The sequence below is a fragment of the Artemia sp. Qi Xiang Cuo genome, chromosome 1 (assembly GCF_049724085.1).
Source record: "Artemia sp. Qi Xiang Cuo chromosome 1, ASM4972408v1, whole genome shotgun sequence".
Taxonomy (NCBI): Eukaryota; Metazoa; Arthropoda; class Branchiopoda; order Anostraca; family Artemiidae; genus Artemia; species Artemia sp. Qi Xiang Cuo.
The window spans coordinates 45,223,208-45,249,764 of NC_142794.1; the positions used below are offsets into that span (position 1 = coordinate 45,223,208).

Sequence of the window (26,557 nt, forward strand, 5' to 3'; positions counted from 1 at the left end):
CAAAAATAAAATCAAATAATCTACCAAGCATGAAACTATCACAAATCAGCATCGATAAATAAATGAAACCCAAAACAAACAGAAATTACAATAAATAACCGGGTCAAACTGAAAACGAGCAGCAATTAACATAAGTTGGGCTCAAAACTCCTATGCCTTCCCAAGGCCAAAACATAATTTGCACTTTCCTGAAAAAAATACAAATGAGTGTGCATTGTCAGTTTATTATACATATACTGATATTTAGTAATCAAAATGTTAATATTATTTGATTTATTAAAGTTATGAAAGTAAAAAAATTTATACTTTTCTGTGAAAAACATATTTTTTGGAAAAAGTTTTATTAATTAATTTTAATTAAACGGTCTTATTCTAATGCAATGGTGCAGTAAGTACTTTGAACAAAAGATGGCAGTTGAGAGATAAATCCCTGTTTAGAAAAGGGTCTTTTAAACTTAGGATTTATAAATGCCTACTTCTGAGGTGTAGAATCTACAAAAATAAAAGTAGACATTTTATTTTCCTGCAGAAAATCCCCCTACCCACGGAAAAATCCCCCAGACAATTACAACCTTGCTGAAAATTTACGCCTGACAATTTTCCAGGAACATCTCTACATGTAAAATTGATTTGTCAAAGAGATAGAAAGACAAATGAAAAGAATTTTTTATAGGAGTTCTGGCAAATTGCCCCAGTTTTAAATTTTCCCTAGAAAGTTCACCCCCCGGAAACTCTTCCTTCCCACGGAAAATTCTCCCCTCGAAGATACCCCCATCAGAAAGTTTTCCCCTCGCCCAAAAAAGTATCGGTATATTTCCCAATAACAAATACTATTCGTAAACAATGGGAAAATATCGTGACTCACAGCCCTTTCCCAGGGGCTGTGGGGGGGGGGCAGGTTATCTCCAAAGGCATAGTTATTGGACCTTTCAACTATGCTGAACAAAATGCCTATCTCAAAATTTTAATTGGACGAATTTGGGGGGAAAGGGGTTTGGGAGGGAGGATGGTTGCCCTCTAATCTGTTTGGTCACTTAAAAAGGGCACTAGAACTTTCAGCCTCTGATTGAATGGGCCCTCTCTCGATATTCTAGGACCATTGGTTCAATACGATCACCCTTGCGAAAAAACACAACAACAAACAAATAAACTCACATTCGTGATCTTTCTCCTAGAAAAAAAAAACAATTCCGTAGTCTTGCAGATGACATCCCTTGATACGCTGAATTTGATGGTGTGATTTTCATTAAGATTCCTTGACTTTTGGGGGGTGTTTACCAACTTTTTGGAAGTCGCAAATTTTTCTGAAGCTCGTAGCTTTTGATAGGTAGCACTAAACTTAATGAATCTTATATATTTAAAATCACCTTAAAAATCCAATTCTTTTTATGTATATATTGATATCAGAATTCCACTTTTTAGAGTTTCGATTGCTATTAAACCGATTCGATCCTTACAGCTCGTTGCCACGATCTGTTTGATTTTGATTTTCACTTGAATTAAATGGCCTGCCTGAAAAGATTGACAAACAACAAGATAGAGCTTTGTCAATTTTTGAAGGGTAGATTCTTAATTGTGGGAATCGAATCAACATTTCCGTTTTCTTTGTGATTTTCTGTCTCAATGCCGGATGTCAGAGTGGACGACATCACAAAAGCCTTTTTCCAGTGTTTTTTTTTTGTTTTTTTTTGTAAAAATTGGGCGGTTAATTTAAAATGTGATGGATTTAGAGATGAAAATCATAATTGCTGCCAATCAGAGTCACGCCTGAATTTGTTATCCGAGGGGGTATGGGTATTTTTAATGAACGTACTTAAGCATGGCTGGCTATTTTGAAATACCTGACTTTTCTAGTAGGGTTATCTGATACGCTGAATTTTATGGTGGGATTTTCATTAAGATTCCTTGACCTTTTGGGGGTCTTTACCACCTTTTTGGAAATCGCAAATTTTTTTGAGGCTCGTAGCTTCTGATGGGTAACACTAAACTTAATGAATCTTATATATTTGGGATCACCATAAAAATTTAATTTTTTTTATGTATCTATCGATATCAAAATTTCGCTTTTTAGAGTTTCGATTGAACCGAGTCGATCCATACTTACAGCTCGTTGCCGCTATCTGTTTGATTTACACTTGAACTGAAATGGCCCGCCTGAAAACATTGACAAACAACAAGATAGCGCTTTGTCAATTTTCGAAGGGTAGATTCTTAATTGTGGGAATCGAATTAACATTTCCGCTTTCTTTGTGATTTTCTGTCTTAATGCCGGATATCAGAGTGGACATCACAAAAGCCTTTTTTCAGTGTTTTTTTTTTTTTTTTTTTTTTTTTTTTTTTTTTTTTTTTAAATTAGGCTGTTAATTTAAAATGAGATTAAATAAAAAAAAACAAGTTTTTTAAACTGAAAGTAAGGAGCGACATTAAAACTTAAAACGAACAGAAATTATTCCGTATATGAAAGGGCTGTCCCCTCCTCAACGCCTCGCTCTTTACGCTAAAGTTTGACTCTGTCTCACAACTTTATTTTTTAAAACAATAAAAAACTTTAGCGTAAAGAGCGAGGCGTTGAGGAGGGGACAGCCCCTTTCATATACGGAATAATTTCTGTTCGTTTTAAGTTTTAATGTCGCTCCTTACTTTCAGTTTAAAAAACTTGTTTTTTTTATTTAATTTCTGATCGTTTTTTAGTTAATGGAGCTTTTATTTTGGCAGGGGATGTTTCCCCCCTCTTTAAAAAATCGAGTAAATTTTCTCAAGCTCGTAGCCTTTGATGAGTAATACTAAACTTAATAAAATTTATATATTTAGAATCAGCATTATAAACACATTCTTTTGATACATTTATTGACATCAAAATTCCGTTTTTAAAAGTTTCGATTACTATTGAGCCGTATCGCTTGTTATTTTATTGTTTTTTTTATTACGTATATGTTATTACGTATATGAGGGGGTTCTCCCTTAGTCAATACCACGCTCTTTACGTTAAAAGTTAAAAAAAAATTTGATTCACAAACCCCTGAATCACAAAGGCCGTTTAATTAGAATAGATAGGTCTTTTGAAAGCACTTAAAAAAAAAAACTGTATCGTAAAGAGCGAGGTATTGACTTGGGGGACAACCCCCTAACATACGTTATAATTTCTGTTCGTTTTAAGTTCTAATATTCCTTCTTACATTTCAGGTGAAAAAACTTTTTTTTTTTTTATTTAATTTCTGATCGTTTTTTAAATAATGCTTGGAAATCCGGCGCCCCCTTCATGGAAATTTACCTTCCCCCACAGACACATCCTCCACGGACATATTCTGCGGATTAACCCCCTCGTCTAGCCCCCCCTCTCCAGAAAAAATCCTTCCTGAAAATGGTTGTATACTTCCCAATAACCAATAAATAATGCTGGGAAGTCCGGCACCCCCTTCATGGCAATTTCCCTTCCTCCATGAAAAGTTCCTAAATGAACAGATCCTCCACCCTACCCCCCTCCCCACCCGGCCCTCCCCCGCACCGAAACAAAACTTCCTGAAAACGTCTGTATACGTCCCCAGACCCACTACTATAGGTTAACATTGGGTAAAGTTCATAGCTTTTAGCCCTCCCTCTGGGAACTTCGGGGGATTAAGTCATCCTAAAAGACATATTTATCATATTCTCGACCATTCTGAACAAAATGGCCATCTCAAAATTTTGATTGGGCGACATTGGGAAAAAAATATGCGTCGGAGGGGGCCTAGTTGCTCTCCATTTTTTTTGGTCTCTTTAGAAGGGCACTAGAACTTTTCATTTCCGTTCCAATGAGCCCTCCCAAGATATTCTAGGACCACTGGGTCGGTATGATTCCCCCTGGGGAAAAAAAAAACAAAAAAAAACAAACAAATAAACACGCATCCGTGATTTTTCTTCTGGCAAAAAATGGAAAATTCCACATTTTTGTAGATAGGAGCTTAAAACCTCTACAGTAGGGTTCTCTGATACGCTGAATATGATGGTGTGATTTTGATTAAGGTTCTATAACTTTTAGGGGGTCTTTCCCCCTTTTTTCGAAAATCAGCCAAATTTTCTCTGGCGCGTAACTTTTGATGGGTAGCACTAAACTTGATGAAAGTTATATCTTTGAAATCAGCATTAAAATCTGATTCTTTTGATATATTTATTGGTATCAAAAACCCGTTTTCTAGAGTTTCGGTTACCATTGAGCCGGGTCGCTCCTTACTTACAGTTCGTTACCACGAACTGTTTGATAGATTTAAAGATGAAAATCTTTATTTCTGCCAATCAGTCACGCCTGAATTTGTTAGCCGAGAGGGTATGGACATTTTTATTGAACGTACTTACGCATGGCTAGCTATTTTGAAATAGCTGGCTTTTTTTTAGCAAAACAAATAGAAGAAAGAGGTTCACCCATGGTTGCCCGTAGTAATTTATCATTAGTTTTAATGATATTTTTTTCTCCGTGGTAAGGTTTTTCCTTTACTCATTTCTGATAGTTTTTTGTAGAAATATTTCCCACTCCTTGTTGGAATTTCCTGGAATTCGTTCTCCTTGTAGCTACTTCTCAGGCTAAACAGATAAAAAGGTCGTGTTTGAAATCACACAAAAAGGAATGCAAATTGAAACTACTGTATAAATCTTTCGAAAAATTATAAGCCAGGTAGATGATTTTAGTGACAGAAACGAAATGAACATATAAATTCAGTGTTTCCATTCGTCAGTAATATAAACCAAGTTTTTTTTCATCATTTTGTTACTATACAATTCGCCTCAGTTTTTCTGTGTTTTTATATGCATTTTGTCTGGGTTGGATCTAGAGCAAAACTTGGGGGGGGGCTTACTTTGCCTATAAGCAAAATCTGGGGGGCGAATGTGACAGAGGCGCCAATAATTGACCCAATTAACAAATTTATTCTAAAACAAGAGTGAACAACAGAAAACAAAAACAAGGACTAAGGGCGCCAGAAAATATCTTGAAGGCCCCCCCCTCTGGATCTGCCACTGCATTTTTCATGAACAGATGAACGTTTAAATGGGGACAAGTCCATTTATTAGACGGTGATAATAGATACAAAAGTCTGGATACTTCGATCACATATACAGCGATCGTTATCAGCAGAAATACTTAAGCATTAAAGTTAAAATTAACTTACTTATACAGAACCACAGTTTATATAATTATCCAGTAAGTTTACCGCAGATGATTTCTGGCTCTTCATTCTCGGTGAGAACAAAAAGCTCCTCCCACTTATTTCTGCACTTATTGGTTGAGGCGGCCAAGTGGTTTTTTCAGTACTTGTTCCGTAGGTGATTATTCTTTGTCTACTCGTGAAAAGATCTAATGCCACTTATGTTTATATCTGCAAAAACGTTCTCTGTAGTACTCGCACCTCGGTCCGGGTTCTTATCATTGGTGAGATAGGGAAAGATACTGGATAATTATATAAACTGTGTACAGAACAAAATAATGAACTCCCGGTTCATTCATTAGGTTTGTCTGAGAGCAATAATAGGGTTCATCCAAAGTCTTGAGTAGTTAATTTTCTGTTTTAATATCGCCTAAATGTAAAGTGAATTTCTAATGAAGGGAGCAAAATCTTCTCTGTCTTCTAATTGCAAAAGAAATGTTGAATTTATAGTTATATACTTGATTGGTCACATCTCACCGTATAGACGACGTATTTTAGACGTAATACTTTAAATTAGCTATTTTTTTTCTACGACCACATTGTTTTTCCATGACCAATAATTGAACGTTCGAATGGGGATAAGTTCATTTATTAGACAGTGAAAGCAGATACAAAAGTCTAGATATTTCGATCACACATACAGCGATCGTCATCAGCAGAAGTACTAGAGCATTAAAATTTAAACTAACATATTTATGATATAAATATGTAACAAAAATTATTATATAGAACAAAATTATTTATTTATCATTTATCTTGAATTATATGTTGAAAAGAGGCATTCAAGTGGGTGAACTTCTTCTTGAAGCGTTATTTCCAGAACAATTTGCTTTTATAAATAGCTGCAATGTTGTTTAGTCCTACTAAATTAATGAGACTGCCTCATTATACATCACAAGTAATGTTTTAGCAATCTTTGGACTTCATTCTTACTTTCAATACCAGTTTATATTATTTAAATGCTCGGGTGAAATTGCAAAATCCGAATAATGCTTCAGTCCTGGTTGGAAGCTATTTTCTTATTGCCTTTTTTTCTTTTCTTTTTTTTACTGTTCTATTTAAAGATATAGAATTCATGTTATTGCTTCGGTCAAGTTTTGTTTGATATTGGTTATCCACAGTTCGTTTTTAGGCTGTTACTTAATATTTACGTTAGTGGTTAAGGAGAAAGTTATTTGTCATGAAATTAAACTGTGTATACTTGAAACTGTCTTATGATATGTTGATATATTTGGAACGGGTTAAATCTGATTGTGTTCTGTATTCTGTATTCGAAAATATATACATTCTAGCGGGTCAAATTAAAAACAAATTTGCCGCAAAGCCAGGTTTTGGGTTATATGCATTTTGTAGAATTAATGACCCTTCTCTATCAATTGGTGACATCAACCTTTACCATTTCACTCCCTCCAACCTAAGAACTTCAAAATGTAATCGTTTTAAAAATTGTCTTTGATTCCCTCCAGAAATGGCAGTCAAGAATTTATGTGCTTCATTATCAAACAGTTCGTGTTAAAGAAGTGTAAAGGAAGGAGCGACACGTGCTAATAGTAGCCAATGCTCTAAAAAAGAAGTTTTGATAATAATATATTCATTAAAAAAATTTACGGTAATTATAAATATACAAAATTCATTAAACTTAAGTCTACCGACCGAAACTTGTGAGCCTTAGAAAATTCACTTGATTTCCAAAAACGTGACAAAATACTCGTAAAATAAAGAGTGACCTAGATGAAAATTAGAGCATCAAATTCAGCATATTGGGGAACCCCATCGCAGAGGTTTCAAGTCTCTATCTACAAAAGGCCAAATTTTGTGGGGGTTTCGAGAATAGTCATCACAATATCGTGTTTATTTGTTTGTTTGATTGTTTTTCCCAGTGATAATCGTATCGAACTAATGGTCCTGGAAAGTCGGGAGAAGGCTCATTCGAAAGGAAATTAAAAGCTCAAATGCCCTATTTAAGCAACAAAAAAGTGTGTGTCTTTGCGAACTGGCATTTTCTGCGATTTTATGGTGCAAAACAACAATTTTGCCCCAAAGAGGGAGAAAATGCTATTGGCAGAAAATTTGGAGATAGCTATTCGATTTAAACTAACTACTACTACTAACAACTGACTGCAGCACCAAACCGCCTGAAAATCTTTCTTTATGACTCCTCCCACCCCAGACGAGGACGACCTGCTTTCCGTTTAGCCCTATACGGTTGGCCGAAAAGAACAATCTTCGGCAATCTGTCATCCTTCATCCGCAGAACGTGCCCTAGCCACCTCAACCTTTCTATCATTATAGCCCTAGAGAGCGGTATTGAATCACATTTTTCGTACAGCCTATTGTTTGAAATACGGTCAGTCATTCGGGTACCCAGAACAATCCTTAAGCAATTTCTCTGGAAAACATTTAACAAATCTTTATCCGCTTTTGGAGCGCCCATGCTTCAGAGCCATATTTGACCACTGTCATCTCTGTAGGTTCTAATATTCTAATCTTGGTTTGCAGTCTTGTCTTCCTATTCTTCCAAGCTTTTTTTAACTGTGAAAAAACACCCTGAGCCTTGACTATTCTACATTTAACATCTTTGCTGCTCCCACCATCTTTACTAATAATGCTACCAAGGTAAGTGAATCTGCCCACCTGATCAATCTTTTCATGACCCATTGTCACCTTTTCATCTTCACTTATTCCTAGCCTTAGTGACTTAGTCTTCTTAACATTAATTTTTCAAACCTATTCTAGCACCCTGAACTCGCAAAACCTCTAAAATTTCATTCATTTTGCTCACACTTTCATCTAGGATGCTTAAATCATCAACATCGATTTAAACGTATCGCAAAAATTTACATCTGAAAAAAAAACAAATTCAGAGGCTGTTATGTACAGGGATGTAGGATTGCGTGTGAGCTGATACGGGGAAGCGCATACGGATCTTTTTGTAGGAGGGGGGCCTTGAGCCTCAAAAAATGAATATTCAGTGAATATGGCATATTTAATGTTGAATTAAATACGTTTAAAAAAAGTAGTTGGTTCCAGAATTCCCCAATTTAAACCTTGGTCGTTTCATGTTTATATTCTTAATGGAGAATAATTTATCAAGCATCTATATTACGAATTTAAAAAAATATATCATACTTGCAGCAGCAGCTGCAACCTAGTAAAGAGCAAACAACAGCCCTTAGTAACCAAAAGTTGAAAAAAGCGATTAAAAAAAAATCTCTAGTTTAAAAAAATTGCCATCTGACACTGAATCAGGAATGGTAACTATTGTTTCGGTTAATCTTAAAAGCAAAAGTTTATTGCGAAAGAAATTTAGGGTGATTTCGAAAGAGCCTGAAACCCCTGGAAAATGGTATCAGTTCGAAATAAAAAGTGTACTATTGGAATCCGCATTGTCAAAAACCTTTAAGTAGGAAAATTACAGTCCTTCGCCTTGAACACCATGAAAAATCCCTTTTTTGCATGGGTAGCACTGATGTGTCACCTTTTTTCTTTTTTTTTCACCAGGGCTAGCGAATGACAAGAACATCATAGAGAGATGTTTAATGGCTCATTTGAATGGAAATTAAATTTTCTAGTACCTCTTTTAATTTATCAAAAATATTGGAGGGCAACTAGCCCCCCTCTCAAAAGGCCCCCTTCCCTCAACGTTATCCAATAAAAATTTCGAGATAGCCATTTTGTTCAACATACTTCAAAGGTCAACTTTCTATGGTTTTGGTGATGATATGACCCTCCATAGTCTCCAAGGAAAGGGCTGTACGCTGTATCGGTATCGGACGTATCGGTATGGGCGTAATGTTATTGGGCGTATTGGTTTCGCAGGCATCTTAGACAGATTTTTAATAGATCATATAAAAGATATTGCTCATATATACGTCCTTCCTATAAAGTACACCATCAGCAAGTTCCAACTGGCACTAAAAACGGCACTTTCGGTGCCATGTCTCAAGTGGAAAAGCTGGTGTTAGTGGCCTACCAGGACTTTTTAGAGTGACGTTTAATGGCTGCTTTGAAAGCTATTGCTCATATCTACGTGATTGTTATCAGTTCTACCATCCGTAAGCGTGATATAGCACTAAAAACAACACTTTTGGTGTCACTTCTGAAGTAGAAAAGCTTGGAAGTATAAAACGATATCATCACTGTAATATTTTATTGTCGAAAACCCTTAACTGGAGGTCTGCAAGAACACCTCCCGTATGTTCCTCCTCCAAGCTCCTTAATAAGCTACGCAATTAAGGTACAAACAACAATATATACAATTAGATTATTAGAGGCATGGCTCTGTTAGTACAGCGTTGGACTTCAATTTAGAGTTTCTTGCGTCGATTCCTGCTTGGGGTTTTTTTCAATCACGGTTTTGTCCATTGTATATGATGATTTTCATATAATTTCATTGTTTTTGTTTTTTTTGTAAATGTGATTCACTCATTTTTTAAAGCATGTCCCGGGAAGATATTTTGTCAAGCATTTTGATTCAAAAGGGAATAGAGGTCGTCCAGTTCATGGTTTGCAACAACATTCTTAGTAGATCACTAAACCCATACCAAAAACGAATAGCGTAATTTTGTCAAAATCCTGTGGTGGGGGGGGGGCAAAGTTGGAGCCAATTTTCTAAATCAAAACAGAGAAAACTGAAAAACGAGCCTTATAGTAATAAAAAAGGTTATATACAATAAAAAGAAAGTATAGTAAATAAAAAGTTTCAGTGGATGCTTAAATTGTGCTGGCTAATCTTAGTTTTGACAACATTTTTGGATAAACTAAATTTCTGCAGCTGGGGGGGGGGGGGGTAAACTGGGGTCTTGGGGGAAACAGAGGTTTGGTAGGTGCAGTTGCCCCCTCTTCTCCGTAGCAAATTACGCCCCTGATCCCAACCCCTTGCCACTTAGTAATTGGAGAAGTGTAGGCATGTGGTTCTGGAACTACTCAAAGTTGTATGTTAAAGAACTATTATTTATTGTTATACTTACTTATTCAAATTATTTACTTGACAATTCCACCAATATTCTCTCCATACGTAAAACTGTGCATCCAAAGAGGAAGAAAGAAAAATGATTAACAGTTATGTAGGAGTATTCGGGTAATTCTTCCCAAAATTTTTGAAATGCAAACAAACTTAGTTTATAATACCATTTATTCTAACTACACATGAAATGATCTTTTTTTTTGAAATTTCGATTCATTTCTAAGTAATGAGTGGTTTTTCAATATAGGGACAGGTCAAATAACTCCCTAAGCCTAAAGGCATATTTCTGTTGAGCTAGCAAAATTTTCCACAAGTATGTCGATACGCAAACCTGTCCGCTTAGTTAACCTTTTGTGTCGAAGCTACTCGCCCTGAGCTACTTTTTTAAGTGCTACTAAATTTGATTTTTTAAAATAAAGAACTAAAGATCTATTTCTTCTTTTTTTTAAATTTTTACAAAAAGAAAAGACACTGTGTTTAGATTTTTCTTTCCACTCTAAACTTATTTTTCCTCAATTCTTGTCACACGGCTTCTTCGTTCAGCTCCTTAATAAGGGTTGTGGTGTCTTATCTCCCCTAGATTGGAGGTCATTAGAAGTTATATAAAAGAATAAGTTTCCAACTTAAACTAAGGAGCAACATTAAAACTTGAAACGAACAGAAGTTATTCCATATAAATAAAAAAGATCATGGCAGTATTGTTTCTAAATTAAATTTTAATCAAAAACGTGCAAAGATTAATTTAAAAAAAACAAATTTTTCCGAGGGAAGCAAAGAGCGAAATTGAAACTTAAAACGAACAAAAATTATTACTTCCTAGCCTATCTAACACATATCAATAAAACTAGTATAAATAAATCAACTGGTGATATTTTTCTATGTTTGTAGGATTACAGAAAACTAGCGCTTTACTGAAAACATAAAACAATATAGGAGCTTTGGTATGGTATATGTAAACCATTTAAGGACACTTTTATTAGTATAAAAGTAAAGCAATCTTAAATTGTTGCTTTATTTTATTTATTTTTTCCGTTTCTTTATGGGCCTTATTCCCAGGGGTGTCGTTTGGGGGGGGGGGGGGGTTGCAGTTGCCCCCCCCCCCAGTAATGTGAAGAAAAAATTATTATGCATCCCATGCCCTTTGACTATCCGGATATGGACCCCTCTTGCCCTCCCAATAAAAATGCTGGAGGTTCGCCCCTGCTTATTCCTTCCGTACTCACCCACGTCTACCTGTCTAAGCATTAGGACGTCCGGAAACATCATAATACTATTTGATAAAAGCGATCAAATTAGGCAATATATTCTTAAAAATTCGTTTTGATTAATTAAAATTGAGCATTTTTATATTAAAACTGTGCCACCCCGAAGAAACTGGGCGGCGCTTGTGGCGTTATGAGATGTACACCAGGTGATGGAAAGTTGTTGCCCCCTCAGCCACAACTCTTGGTGGTGTTTTTGGTAGTTCTTTTTGTGTGCTAATATTTTTCCGTTATGAAGCAGCTCTATTTATTTTTCTTCTTTTTTTAGATATTATTTGCTGGAGCTTGGAAAATCATTGAAACATAATCTAAGAGGAAAAGACATTGTGGAGTATCCATGCTTAGTATTAATTTCCAAGGAGCATCTTTCATCGTATCAAATTGTTAATGAAAAGTAATTAAAATCTTTTACGCCCACTGAAATTTGTTGAATCGCTCTAGGCATGTTTTGTTTTCGGAGCGTTGGCTAATAATGATCACATATCCAGCAGTGCTTCTTTAGCTATCTAATAGGAAGTGAATTTGAAACCATTACTGTTGATATTTTTGTAGAATTGATTTAGCCTATTGAAAAGAGAGAAAACAAAAGGAATTAATTCATCCTAGAACCCTTTGGTAAGTCCATTCTTACAGCATTATTCTGATGGAATTGTCAGGCTAATAACAATTGGCATTGATAGGGTTTGAGGAGGGAGGCTAATCGTCACATGTTTTTTCTCATATGGGCAAGATTCTACATGTGGGTATTTTAGTTAAGGTCTAGATTAGAGGTTATTGAGAAGGAAACATGTTAAGAAAACAATTCTTACTTCATAATATGCCGAATAATTTTAGCTAACACATTTTACATTCAGCTCCTACTCCCCCACCCAGTGGCGTCGTTTGGGGATGGCAAGGGGGGAAGTTGCCCTCCCCCCCCAATTAATTGGAAAAAAGATATTATATAGCCCATGCCCCTTGACTCTCTGGGGTCAATATATACGAAATCATATTATTGAGTTAGGATTAAAGTTAATACACCATTCGATGCCTTTTTTTATGCTGATTACAAATATGATAAGTATTTCTGTTAGAAATTAATTTCAGCCCCCCCCCCCCTATATAGGCTATACCCAACCCAACCTAACCTACCCCTGAATTGGCCTATATAGGGGGGGGGCTAAACTTCATTTCCGATAGAAATGCTTATTATAATTGTAATCAGCATAAAAAAGGCATCGAATGGTGTATTCACTTTAGTCTCAATAATATGATTTCGTATATATTGACCCTCTCTGGCAGGGGCGCCATTTGGGGGGAGGGGGAGCAGGGGTGGGCCATTGCCCACCCTAATTTTTCTGGGGGACCCAAGCTTCCTCCCAAAAAGGCCTTTTTTTTCTTTTGCAAAATATACAGGAACAAAATTACAATTAGCAATTAGTCAAAATTTTTAAACTGCTACATTTATATGTAGATTAACTTAGATACTAATGAGATTAATAGTGCAACTGGGTCGTGCAAGGGTTGAAGTGATAGATCAGTTTCTGATTTTTTTGATTCAACATCTTTCTTATGTGCTATCATGAGCATTGTTTCCACTTCTACTTAATTTGGTAGTAGAATACTTATTTTGGGACTATTCTACTTCCAAATATTAAATCTGCTTATCTACTTACTTTCTACTTATTTTTGGAGGCTTAAGTTTTCCTGCCAGCCAAGTATTTTGGTTTTGATTCCGTTGAATTATAATCCTATAATGTCTTATGGAATGGAAGGGTGCAATTGTTTTTAGCAGCGGCATCTTTGTCGGGAGTGGAATCTTTTTCGAGAGCGGTAAAAAGGAAATCCGAGAGATTATAAAGATCTGTTTAAATGAATGAATTTGCTTAAAACTGTAACACCATCCATATATAACCCATGTATTATTCGCTCAGTTCGCCAGTTTACTATCTAATATCAGCAGCTGAAGAGCCATTGAGAATTCATGAGTTTGTCAGGAGCTCAAAAGCGTAAATTGGCAGCATTGAAGAAGGAGAAAGAGGCAGAAAAGCAAGTTTCTCTGAACAGATGGATTAAGAAGCAAAAGCCAAGTGAACCGGCTCGGCAAGTAAGTAACCTACAGTATTTGTGTTTTATTAAGTCGTTTATTTTTTTAGTGTTCTTGTTGAACAAATTTACAATTCTGAAACGCGCAGGGTAGTTTATATGGTGTTTATGGGATGCGGTACCATAAATGTTCACCCTATCTCGCCCATTATAGACTTTTTTAGTTTGTTTGGCCAAACTATTTAGAATTGATTGGGCAGTCTTGCCCTGGCTTGTAGAGCTTGGATAAGAGATTCGGATAATCGACACAAAACTAAAAGCCGACACCTAGTTTCCCGGAAATCTTAGAAAAAAACATATAACTTCTCGCGGTTTGTCCCGGAGATAGAGATGTTCAGTTTTAATGAAACATATATCATCGGAAAGCCTATTCTTTATTTTTTCTATTAATCGGAGTAAATTTTCTTCTTAAAGATCAGAAAGGACAGTCCCTCAAAATGTTCCAGCGTACCTGCTAGGAAAACGCAGAAAATCACCTCAAAGGAATTATCAGTTGACTAGCTTGGTCCCTTTGGGAACTCCCTATGGCGATAAAAAAAGCTAATTCTTTTTTACTGCTGTGAAAAAGCTAATTTAGAAGTTAGGTAGCCTCTTTTACTTTCTAGTTTTCTTCTTAGATCTTTCCTTTTTTTCTGTCATTTAATTCTTCTTTAATAAAAGAAAAATTATAGCCCCTCAACCAATGCATTATAGTTATCTTTAAAATTAACTAGCCTTATACTGAAAAATAATAAATACAAAATAATACTGGATATGCAGTAGACCTGGTTTCCAATAAATTAAATAAAAAAAAACAAGTTTTTTAAACTGAAAGTAAGAAGCGACATTAAAACTTAAAACGAACAGAAATTATTCCGTATATCAAAGGGGCTTTTCCCTCCTCAACGCTTCGCTCTTTACGCTAAAGTTTTTTATTGTTTAAAAAAATAAAATTGTGAGACAGAGTCAAACTTTAGCGTAAAGAGCGAGGCATTGAGGAGGGGACAGCCCCTTTCATATAGGGAATAATTTCTGTTCGTTTTAAGTTTTAATGTCGCTCCTTACTTTCAGTTAAAAAAAAAAAACTTGTTTCTTTTATTTAATTTCCGATCGTTTTTTAGTTAATGCAGCTTTTATTTTGGCTCACCGTCGTTGAATAAGTAAACAAAATTTGCATAAAAATTTTACTTTTCTTTTGCTAAATGGATGTCTCTAAATTTGGTTATGACGTAATTTACAATTTATGACGTAATTTGAAACTTACGGTCATAAGTCCTTGAACAAAGGGGACTAATGTACAAAAATTATTCAAAGGATTGATCCTCTTGAAACTGGTCCCTTCTCTAACAAAGGGGGGCTAAAAAATGGCGCGGTACTTGTCTAGTAGCTGGGCAATACAAGCTGGGCAAGAACCGCATATAGAATGTAAAGAGATACCATTGAAAAACGGGTTTCCGCTGTCTAGTGAGGTATTACTCACTCTGTGAAAAATATTTAAACTTTAGTTTTTTGAGGTTAAAGGGGGCAAAAACAGGTAACTAGGTTGGGTTAGCTTACGCATTAAATATATGCTACGCTTTACCCCCACCCCCTAATGGGCAAATATATGAAAGGGGCTGTCCCCTCCTCAACGCTTCGCTCTTTACGCTAAAGTTTTTTATTGTTTTAAAAAATAAAATTGTGAGACAGAGTCAAACTTTAGCGTAAAGAGCGAGGCGTTGAGGAGGGGACAACCCCTTTCATATACGGAATAATTTCTGTTCGTTTTAAGTTGTAATGTCGCTCCTTACTTTCAGTTTAAAAAACTTGTTTTTTTTATTTAATTTCTGATCGCTTTTTAGTTAATGCAGCTTTTATTTTGGCTCACCGTCGTTGAACAAGTAAACAAAATTTGCATAAAAATTTTACTTTTCTTTTGCTAAATGGATGTCTCTAAATTTGATTAGGAAGTAATTTACAAATTAACTAACGTAACTAACTTCTATATTCGTATATGTTTCTTCTAGCAAAAAAAAAGAAGTTGCAGATTTTTGCAGATATGAGCTTGAAACCTCTGTAACAGGGTTTTCAGATACGCTGAATCTGACGGTGTGATTTTCATTAAAATTCTTTCACTTGTAGGGGATGTTTCCCCCCTCTTTAAAAAATCGGGTAAATTTTCTCAGGCTCGTAGCCTTTGATGAGTAATACTAAACTTAATAAAATTTATATATTTAGAAACATCATTATAAACCCATTGTTTTGACACATTTATTGACATCAAAATTCCGTTTTTAAAAGTTTCGATTACTATTGAGCCGTATCGCTTGTTTTTTTATTGTTTTTTTTATTACGTATGTGTTATTATGTATATGAGGGGGTTCTCCTCTTAGTCAATACCACGCTCTTTACGTTAAAAGTTTAAAAAAAAAAATAATTCACAAACCCCTGAATCACAAAGGCCGTTTAATTAGAATAGATAGCTCTTTTGAAAGCACTAAAAAAACTGTAGCGTAAAGAGCGAGGTATTGACTTGGGGGAGAACCCCCTCATATACGTTATAATTTCTGTTCGTTTTAAGTTCTAATGTTGCTTCTTACTTTCAGTTGAAAAAACTTTTTTTTTTAAATTTAATTTCTGATCGTTTTTTAAATAATGCTTGGAAATCCAGCGCCCCTTCATAGAAATGTCCCTTGCCCCAAAGAAACATCCTCCACGGAAAGATTCTCCCGAGTAACCCCCTCCTCCATCCCCTCCCCCCTCTAGAAAAAAATCCTTCCTGAAAATGTCTGTATACCCAATAACCAATAAATAATGCTGGCAAGTCCGGCGCCCTCTTCATGGCAATTTCCCTTCTCCCATGAAAACTTCATTCATGGACAGATCCTCCAATATAAACCCCGACCCACCCCCCCCCTCCCCCACAACCAGAAAAAAACCCTCCTGAAAATTTCTGTATACTTCCCAATAACCAATACTATACGTTAACATTGGGTAAAGTTCATAACTTTCAGCCCTCCCCCCGGAGATTTCGGGGGATTAAGTCATCCTAAAAGACATATTTATTATATTTCGACCATGCTGAACAAAATGGCTATCTCAAAATACTAAACGGGTGATTTTGGGAAAAAAATGAGCGTGGGAGGAGGCCAAGTTGCCCTCCATTTTTTTGATCACTGAAAAGGCACTAGAACTTTTAACTTCCGTTCCAATGAGCCCTCCTACGATATTCTAGGACCACTGGTTCGATACGATCACCCCTGGGAAAAAAAACACAAAAAACAAAAAAAAAAAACACGGATCTGTGATCTTTCTCCTGGCAGAAAAATGCAAAATTCCACATTTTTGTACATAGGAGCTTCAAACCCCTGCAGTAGGGTTCTCTGGTAGGCTGAATCTGTTAGTGATTTTCATTAAGGTTCTATAACTTTTAGGGGTCTTTCCCCCTTTTTTTGAAAATCAGCCAAATTTTCTCAGGCTCGTAACTTTTGATGGGTAGCACTAAACTTAATGAAAGTTATATATTTGAAATCAGCTATGAAATTTGATTCTTTGGAAATATCTATTGGTATCAAAAATCGGTATCCTAGAGTTTCTATTACTATTGAGCTGGGTCGCTCCTTACTTACAATTTGTTACCACGAACAGTTTTATTAAGATTACCTCTCTGTTGTTTTGTTTTGTTCTTTTTTATTCTGCAAAGCACTGTTAATTTTATGGATAACAATGCTGAACAAAATGGCTATCTCAAAATTCTGATTGGGTGATTTTGGGTAAAAAATGAGCGTGGGAGGAGGCCTAGGTGCCCTCCATTTTTTTGGTCACTTAAAAATGGGCACTATAACTTTTAGTTTCCATCCTTATGAGCCCACTCACGATATTCTAGGACCACTGGGTCGATACGATCACCCCTGGGGGAAAAAAACAAAACAAAAAAAACAAATAAACACGCATCCGTGATCTTTCTTCTGGCAAAAAATGCAAAATTCCACATTTTTGTAGATAGGAGCTTGAAACCTCTACAGTAGGGTTCTCTGATACACTGAATATGATGGTGTGATTTTCATTAAGGTTCTATAACTTTTAGGGGTTTTTTCCCCCTTTTTTTGAAAATCAGCCAAATTTTCTCAGGCGCGTAACTTTTGATGGGTAGCACTAAACTTTTGATGGGTACCATTGAGCCGGGTCGCTCCTTACTTACACTTCGTTACCACGAACTGTTTGATTAAGATTACCTCTATGTTGTTTTGTTTTGTTCTTTTTTCTTCTGCAAAGCACATTTAATTTTATTGATAACAATGCTACATGGGTTGAGGGGCATAAGCCAAAGATTGTTGTTTTTTTTTCTTTTCTTTCTTTTTTTTATTGATGGAAACCCACAGTTTGGCAGTGCTTAAAGCATTAGATTTTCTACAAAGTCGACTGGTGATATGAATCCGCAATCAATTTTCTATAGTCATGCTTCACGTTTCGCTCTTTGGTCCAAAATTATGAACCTGTTTGGCAGTCACATTATCGGTGGTTCTCCAGGCTAAATGGGAGAACGTCGCAGAAAAAATTCAAATAAGTCCACAACGGAGAAGGACGTAACTGAAACTACAGCAAATCGAACGCGCCTTTAGTTTATTTGCGATCTGTCATGACATCCAAATCATTTATTCAAGGACTTCTATGAAGGCTTTTTGCGAATTTGGTTGCTATTGCATTAAGCCCAAAGTTTCTATTATTGTCTTTACGGGTAGATAAGGATCAACGCATGTATAATCATCCGAAAAACGCCCTTTTTGGCTTTGCTGAAATTTCCGGGTTTTTTTTCCGAAGTTCGATATACTTTAGTAAACTGTCACAGCATCGATGAGTTCTAGCAATACTTTTCCCGAACTGCTGTGCCGAAAGCGGAAACTGCTACGTAGTTTGGACTTAACATACTAAAAAAAAACGGTCTAAATGTTGAAAATGAGTTCAATAGTGCTTCAAAGTACAATAGTGGCTTTTAACCTTTGGATATATATTTCAGGGGCCTGACTCAGCACATGAACATTCCAATGTCATTGCTTCGGGCCCGTAAAACGGCGGGGGGGTCAGTCAGACTGAGCTAGCAGAAAACGAGATAACTCAAAGAGACACAGCGCCTGTCACTGCTCATGAGGCACAATCTGGACGAGATACGACTCGAGATGAAGAGCCCCATCGTTCAAGTGGTCCTACTGATATTTCTTCATCCTCTTACGAACATCCTAGTTCGACAGAACTATTCTGGGACCCTTGCGCAGGTTTTAAAAATCGGCAAGCTCGGGGGATCGTTTGACATTTCGAATTATGGAAAGCATCCTTGTCTTAGCCCCTCAGTTAAGGGCAACACGGCTTTTCGTTTCTGCTGCAGACACTTTGGTGGCACGTCAACCCTTCGCGGACAGAGATACGGGGCGAGGCCTTTCATCGAGACTGGCGTTAGAAGATGGAAGGACATCTCAAGCGTTCTAGAAGAGAAAGCAAAAAGTGACCGCCACAGGGACAGTGCAGTTTCGTGGACGAAGTTCAAATATATACAAGCCAAGGAGATGCAACCCATCGCATCTGTTTTGTCAACGGACTGGAATAAGGAGATGAATGAAAACAGGGAACACGTAAAGGCTTTACTGAAAGTAAAGGCCCTGCTGGGGCGACTGGGTACAGCCTTTTGCGGCCGCGATGAGACCAGATCTTCTGCAAACAAAGGACATTTCGTCGAAACTTGCAATCTTCTCGCCGAGTTGCAATATTCTCCACGCTTTTTAACAAGCTACAAAGACGATACGGCCACTATACTTCCCACGAATACCAGAACGATCTAATTTCAGTTATCAGATCTAGGCCCCGGTCTACAATAGTGCAAGAAGTTAGCATGCCAAATACTTTGCTGTTCTTGTCGACGAGACAAGCGCCACAAGCAATATACATTCATTGCCATGCACATAGACTAAATTTGGTCATTGCAAACTGCGTTGAAGGTGTTGGGACTGTTGGTTCATTTTTTTCGTTAGTCCAAAATCTGTACACGTTCATTTCCAACAGCAATACCAGACATAAGCTTTTTTTTTAGTCTCAAAAGGCTACTTAACTGCCAGTCCTGGAATTAGAAAGGAGTGCTGCGACAAGATGGTTATACTGGTATCGATCAATATCGAAGATAAGACTCCTATATGAATGTGTTCTGGTTGTATTGTCTGCAGTCAGCGAGGGAGCTGATAGTGAAGCTTGAGCAGAAGCAGCTGGGCTCCAAAGAAAAATGGAATCTTTCACAGTTATATTCCAGTTGCTCTATATGGAAGCAATTCTGAGGACGATAAACTCCCTTTCTGAGCAGCTTCAGGCAGTTGATCTGGTAATATCTAGGTCCCGCACCTTGATTCAAGCAACAAGGAAGGAAATAGCTGAACTGCGCTCTGACACTTCATTTGCATCGCTTTTGGAGAATGCAAAAGAGTTTGCTGAAGGTCTTGGAATTGAAATACCTGACGTGAATGGACCCGTGACCGGATCCTCCTCTGCAAGTCAGAAGGGACGACCTAGAAGAACCCAAAAAATTATCAAACAATTGAAAGAATTCATGACCATACCGAAGTTAGGAAAAAAACCTTGCTGAATCCAACAATAGAGCTCCAAATCTAGTGGAAGAACTGAAAAGGTAATACCTGAAGACTGTAGATCGTTTGATTGCGGAATTTGATAAAGGTCTTACAGATTACCTTCCAGTGCTCAGTACACTCGAAGCTCTGGACCCCAGCTCTACCAAGTTCATGGATGCAGGGCTCCTCAAGCAATTCTCTGATATTTATTCTGAAATGGACATTGACCAGATTCTTCTTGAGGCCCAAGCTGGTATTGCCAAGCGGTTTTTGCTCGAGGAGGAGGCAAAGCCGAAGAACTTCATGGACGTCATCGATAATTACGAGACACTTCCTGTGGCCTATTCAGAAATTATCAAGGTTCTTCATATTGCTGCCACACTTCCTGTCACGACAACCAGCAATGAACGCTTGTTTTCTGGGCTGGAAATAGTGCAGAACTATCTGCGCCCGACCACAGGAGACGATCGTCTTAGTCACCTGCTTTTGATCTTTGCAGAGAAGGATTTAGTTAAAAACTTGGATTTCGACCAGCTTGTTGACGACTTTGCGAAGATGAAACCACGACGGTTCCCCTTGTTGCCTTGAATGTTCACTGATCTGTTTCAAAATTTTTTTTTATTTTTAGATTTTGTAAATATGCTTGATCGAGCAAAGTTTTGCATCGTCATAGCCGGAGCGTGACTCCGACTTGTACTAAAGTATTTACTGTAAGCAGCGATCTGAAGAATTCGGCTAGAGAATATACTTTAGTCAAAGCGTGAGTTTCTACAGAGGTTCGGCTTTCGTCAAGTTATAGGTTCGGAAAAGTGGAAGATTCCCAAACGGCTGTTTTTTTTAACATCGCACATATCGTTCCCACTTTCTTCAGATATCTGGGCTTTTCCGAACCTATGGCATAAGACCGAAAGAAGGAAAGGCAAAGCAATTGAGACATTTTCCTTAATTTTTACGGTAACTTCCACGGAAGGCAGTTTTTTTTTTCGAGTAAAGCTAGAGGCAATTTTTTTTTTTTTATACAAGCCTGCTTCGGGGCCCATGTCGATTGCTTGCCCACCCTAAGGTTTGGCTGAAATGGCGCCTCTGCTCTCTGGATGTGGAACTTCTTTGCCCCCCCCCCCAATAAAAATGCTGGAGCTACGCCCCTGCCCCCGCCCACTCCCCGTAATATGCAAATATATAGCCGAAATCAGATATTAAGGGCCTAATATCTAATTGAGATATTAAGAACTCGGCGTCGATTTGAGCTTGAAAATTTTTCTATTTTTCGGCGCTGATTTTCATCATGATCATAAAAAAATAGAGATACAAATAAATAAATAGTCAGCCAGATATGTCTGTGGTGAAAGACCCTGCTACTGAGCTAAGAAATAAACTAAGAACTAAGTTGAGATCAATCATGCAACTATTAATAAACTCCAGTTGACTATCTGTGTCCATGATTTTTTGTTTTGAAAATCTCGCGCAATAAATTTTTCTTTCAGCAAATTTTTCTTACCGATATCGTTTGTCCACTGATGCTGAAATTGGTTCCCGAAATCAGCTACGTGTGCCTAGCCCTTTACCCATGTATTTTCCCAATGAGTCTCTCTTGTTTCATCCCGTGTACCCGTAAGTTGAATCAGCTTTGATAAAACAAGAACCGGAAAAGCAAGAGTGGCGGGTGGGGGAATGCACGAGAAAAATTTAGTTTGGGCCATATATTTGCACATTAGGGGGGGGGATAGCAGGGATGCAAGGAAAATGTGTTAGCTACTTTTATTTTGCGTATTATGAAATAAGGATTGTTTTCTTAACATGTTTCCTACAAGAACCCCTAATCTAAACCTATACATTCTATTCGAAACTTTCTCCGAATATAATGGTCGCCACTGTAACAACGGGTCAAGACGTGGCCCTAAGTTTGTATAACAAAACTTTGCCAGTTCTGCTGGTTTGCATTAGGCCTATTTTCTTTCCTTATTTCTCATCAACAGTTGGTATATAAAGCGAAATAATGACAATAAAAAAAACAAATCGGTAAAGTCTTATGTACAGCATAGGGCTATATCACGCCCAATTAAGGGGGTGATGAGGCACAATTGTCACGATAGCCGCCTTTACGCTTTTGTTATTATAATATTTTATTCAAAGGTTGAACAATTATGTAGGATTGCCAAGGTTACATGTAGGACAGGGATCACATAGAAAAAAAGAAATGTATCATTCGATTTTTTTTTTCTAAATATAGTAATCACTGCTATGACAACTGAGTCTCAGCCCCCTCCCCGAATTGGCTTATATGGACTTCGGCTGTGTGCAAAAATTTGTTTCTTTGGCTATATTTGGAAATATTAACCAATTTCTAATGAGAAGTAAGCAGAAAAAATAATGGAAAACCCTCAAAACCAGCAAACTTTTTGTATGTAGGCTAGTCTAAGGCTATATTGGGCTAGGGGCGTCTATTTTTTTCGCCCCCAATATTTTGAAAAATACGGTTTGTCCCCACCTATATTTTTTTGAATTGACGCTCCTGTATTAGACCCCATTAGAGAAGTGTTAGGATACCTTTTCGACAGAAGATATTTTGTATTTGGATTAAGGCTATTATCCCCCCCCCCCATCGCTGAAAATTTTCCCCGGGAAATTCTTCCCCAATGTAAGATGGAGCAGCCTAAGGAAAAATTAAGATAAATAAGAAGAACGAAGGAAAGTATAATGGTACAGGAGTGACGGTGGGTCATTCTCTAGCCGGGGGGGGGGATGCCAGATATTTAATAGAGCGCATTTCAATGCCCATTTTGTCTAAATTTCCATGAGCCTTCAGATAAATATAGGAAGGGGTAAGGGAGGGGGGTAGGAATTAATCTCTCATCTCCTTTCATTTAGATTAGACTTAGTCAGAATAAGGGTGCTGTTGGATGATACATCACTTCTTTATACATAAAAAACATTTATGATATTTATTTAAAGTTTCATTTAACTAAACTAATTTGCTTCATATTTCATAAAACTATAAGTGCACATCAACTGTACGTAAGTGGTGGGAGTGGTGGATGTTTTGATAGACGGGGGGGGGGAGGATGGCAGATGCCTCGAAGAGTGCATTTTAATGTCAAAACATGCTCATCCTCATTGAGGCTTAAGATAAATATAGAATTACTTCTAGTGAATGGGGGGAATTAGAAACTGATATCTAATCTTTCTTGATTTCCGGAAATATTTCTGATCTATGCTTTTATTATAAAAATAAAGAGTAACAGTAAACCCTAAAACGAGTCGAATATATTCCATGCAGGAGAAGGGCTGCCCCCTCTTCAAGCCCCTCGCGGTCGTAGAAACTTTGGAGGATGCGCATTCGATAGGAAACTGAGAGTTCTAGCCAGCCCCGGTCCTAGAGCCTTTTTATGTATCTCGTCCTGTTGTAAACCCCCTTAGGAAATAAGATCAACATTTCGTGATGCCCGCTTTGTTCAGAATAGTTGAAAATATAAAAAAATTTCATCCAAGGATGACATGATTCCCAGAGCCCCTGAGATAAGGGCTGTAAATTATGCCAACTGTCATTTCTTTACAGATATATTTTATAGGGGGAAAATGTGGGTATGTTTGATCTTAGGAGGAGTCAAGTGGCGTAAAACTTTCAGGAATTATTTTCTTGCTCAAAAAGATCATCAACGTTTTGCTGTGGGAAGGGAGAGGGGTCCAGGAATGAGCAACAAAAACTTTTCTGATTAATTTGAAACTTACGGTCATAAGTCCTTGAACAAAGGGGACTAATGTACAAAAATTATTCAAAGGATTGATCCTCTTGAAACTGGTCCCTTCTCTAACAAAGGGGGGCTAAAAAATGGCGCGGTACTTGTCTAGTAGCTGGGCAATACAAGCTGGGCAAGAACCGCATATAGAATGTAAAGAGATACCATTGAAAAACGGGTTTCCGCTGTCTAGTGAGGTATTACTCACTCTGTGAAAAATATTTAAACTTTAGTTTTTTGAGGTTAAAGGGGGCAAAAACAGGTAACTAGGTTGGGTTAGCTTACGCATTAAATATATGCTACGCTTTACCCCCACCCCCTAATGGGCAAATATATAGCCCAAATTTGCTCCTATACTATCATATTGTTTATCATTCATTAACCTAATTTCACTTCTCGCGTGTTGCCCGGCAACTAGACAAGTACCAATTTCTCCGAAACCTACGTGAAACTTTGCGCTAAGGAGACCTTGATGCATAAGGAGAAAAAATATTGCTTCACCTCATCCACTCCAGATGGAAGAGGCAATTTTATGAACTTGGGAGGGGGGATCATTTAATTAAAAATTGACAAATTTTATGTCCTTTTTAAAGGTCGAAAGCTACTGTGCTTCCGCTGACCGAACGTCGAACGAAACCAGCGGTAGAAAATTGTTTGGCTTCACAACCTTGAAGTGGATTCTCAGTCCCAATTCAATCATCTGAAAGGATTGGAAACACAACTCGGAAATGATTCTGCATTTGAAGTAGAAAAACTGTGGAAGGGAAATAAAAAACAAGGAAAAAGAAACAGGAAACATGTAAGAATAAACAGGAAAATATTGACCAGCTAGCACAAAGTTTCCTCTTTATAATATATTTTCTTCAATGTTTCAATTGTGTGGTTTAGCCTGATGTAATGTGTAATATAGTTATGACACTTTTGTTAAATTAATTTTGGCCTAGTAAATACAACCAGGAATTTATGTAAGATGAGTAACGAGCTATATTTTCGGCGCGTAACTCACCGAGGGCGCGTCGGCGGGTAACCTAGTGTCGGCGGTGTAACCGGAGTGTCGGCGGGTAACCTAGTCCATGGAAACTTTGGCCGATAATTTAAACCATCTGAAATCTCCGCAAAAGTACAATCTGTCTCACAGTCTATTTGCAACGCTGGTCAATTATAAATAAAATTGCAATTTCTTGAAAAGAAGTCTTAAAATTTCTGGTAAAGTTCTACCAAATCATATTATTGACTTACGCATAAAGTGAATATACCACTCAATGCCTTTTTTTATGCTGATTACGAATATAGTAATCATTTCTATCGGAAATGAATTTCAGCCCCCCCCCCCTATATATGCCAATTCAGGGTTAGGTTGTAGAAATATATACCCTGAATTGGCATATATAGGGGGGGGGGGCTGAAATTCATTTCCGATATAAATGATTACTATATTAGTAATCAGCATTACAAAAGGCATCGAGTGGTATATTCACTTTATGCGTAAGTCAATAATATGATTTGGTAGAACTTTACCAAATTTCCAAAATCAGATAAAACAAGGTTTCAAAGGTGTCTGGAAGTGTTAATGAGCGAGAAACAGGTTTCTATACCCTACCAGTCAGTTGAAAGTCTAATATTAATTTTAAATAGGCTATTAGTACCCTCCCCACATCAATCACTTCTCCAAACACATCCAGTCAAAATTTTAAGATAGCCATTTTGTTCAGTGTAGTTTAAAGGTCCAGAAATTATGAATTTGAGAATGACAACCCCCCCTCCCCTCCCCCCACAAACCTTGGAGCAAGGGTTGTAACTTATGCCCTGGGGGTATATAAGGTTTTTTTATAGAGAAGGTGGTTGTATAAACTTCAGAGGGGGCTCATTTGATTGATAATCAGAAGTCTACTGGCCTTTTTAACAGTCAAAAGGGATTGGAGGTCAATTAGCCACCCCCCCCCACTTCCTGTACACAAATCATTTCTCAAAACACATTCAATCACAATTTTTGAGATAGGCATTTTCTTATGTGTAGTTGAAAGGTCCAGAAATTATGTCTTTGAGGATACCCCCCCATATACCCCTCAGGGCAAGGGTTGTAAGTTACACCCTGGGAATATATAAGGTTTTTATAGAATTGGTGGTTGTATAAACTTCAAAGAGGGCTCATTGGCATGGGTGTTGGGTGGGGGCAGCTGCCCCCCTAGACCTACAAATTTACATTAGATATGGCTGAAAAAGCAGATGGTTTGGAAAAAGCAGTTGATAAAACTGCATCACACTATCAACTGCCCCCCCCCCTAGACAATATGCTGCATAATGCTGCCCACGCCCATGCTCATTGGATTACTAATGAAAATTTATAGTGCTCTTTTTAAGAGTCAAAGTGATCAGAAGGCAAATATCCCCCCCCCTCCTCACACACACACACATTGTATTTTCCTGAAATATATCTGATAAAAGTTTCAAGATGGCCCTTTGTTGTTGTTGAAACTTTGAAAAGGGCTCAATTGGTTGGTAATTGAAAGGGCTAGGGCCCTCTTTAATAGTCAAAAGTAACACTTTCAGTCAAAATTTCAAGATAGTTATTTTGCTTGACATAGTTTAAAAGTCCAAAAATTATGTCTTTGAGGAGAGAACCACCTCACAGTCCTCAGGGCAAGGGTTGTAAGGTTGGCCCTAAGGACATTTAAGGTTTTTATGGAAATGGTGGTCATATAAACTTCAGAGGGGGCTCATTGGATTTAAAAATTGGAAGTTGAAAAGCCATTTTTAAGAGTCA

The 26,557-nt window shown here is 37.3% G+C and overlaps 2 protein-coding genes across 9 annotated transcripts in view; both read left to right on the forward strand.

Annotated features, from left to right (window-relative positions):
- Nucleotides 1–11,822, forward strand: part of LOC148956375 (box C/D snoRNA protein 1) — a 50,571-nt gene extending 38,749 nt beyond the window's left edge. For all 3 annotated transcript variants that reach the window (XM_089107887.1, XM_089107892.1, XM_089107881.1), the window contains exon 7: nt 11,674–11,822. In XM_089107887.1, coding sequence (XP_088964013.1) covers nt 11,674–11,803 — 130 coding nt within the window. In that variant the 3' untranslated portion in view covers nt 11,804–11,822. The remainder of the gene's footprint in view (nt 1–11,673) is intronic.
- Nucleotides 11,823–11,876: 54 nt separating this feature from the next.
- LOC148956376 (rab11 family-interacting protein 4-like) overlaps nt 11,877–26,557 on the forward strand; it is an 83,745-nt gene continuing 69,064 nt past the window's right edge. The window contains exons 1-2 of one of the 6 annotated variants that reach the window (XM_089107664.1): nt 11,877–12,020; nt 24,387–24,592. The gene's annotated coding sequence lies outside the window, so the exon portion shown is untranslated. Of the gene's footprint in view, nt 12,021–13,344; nt 13,492–24,386; nt 24,593–25,257; nt 25,396–26,557 lie in introns of those variants that run through there. The other 5 variants (XM_089107746.1, XM_089107826.1, XM_089107705.1 and 2 more) reach the window with 5 other exon arrangements.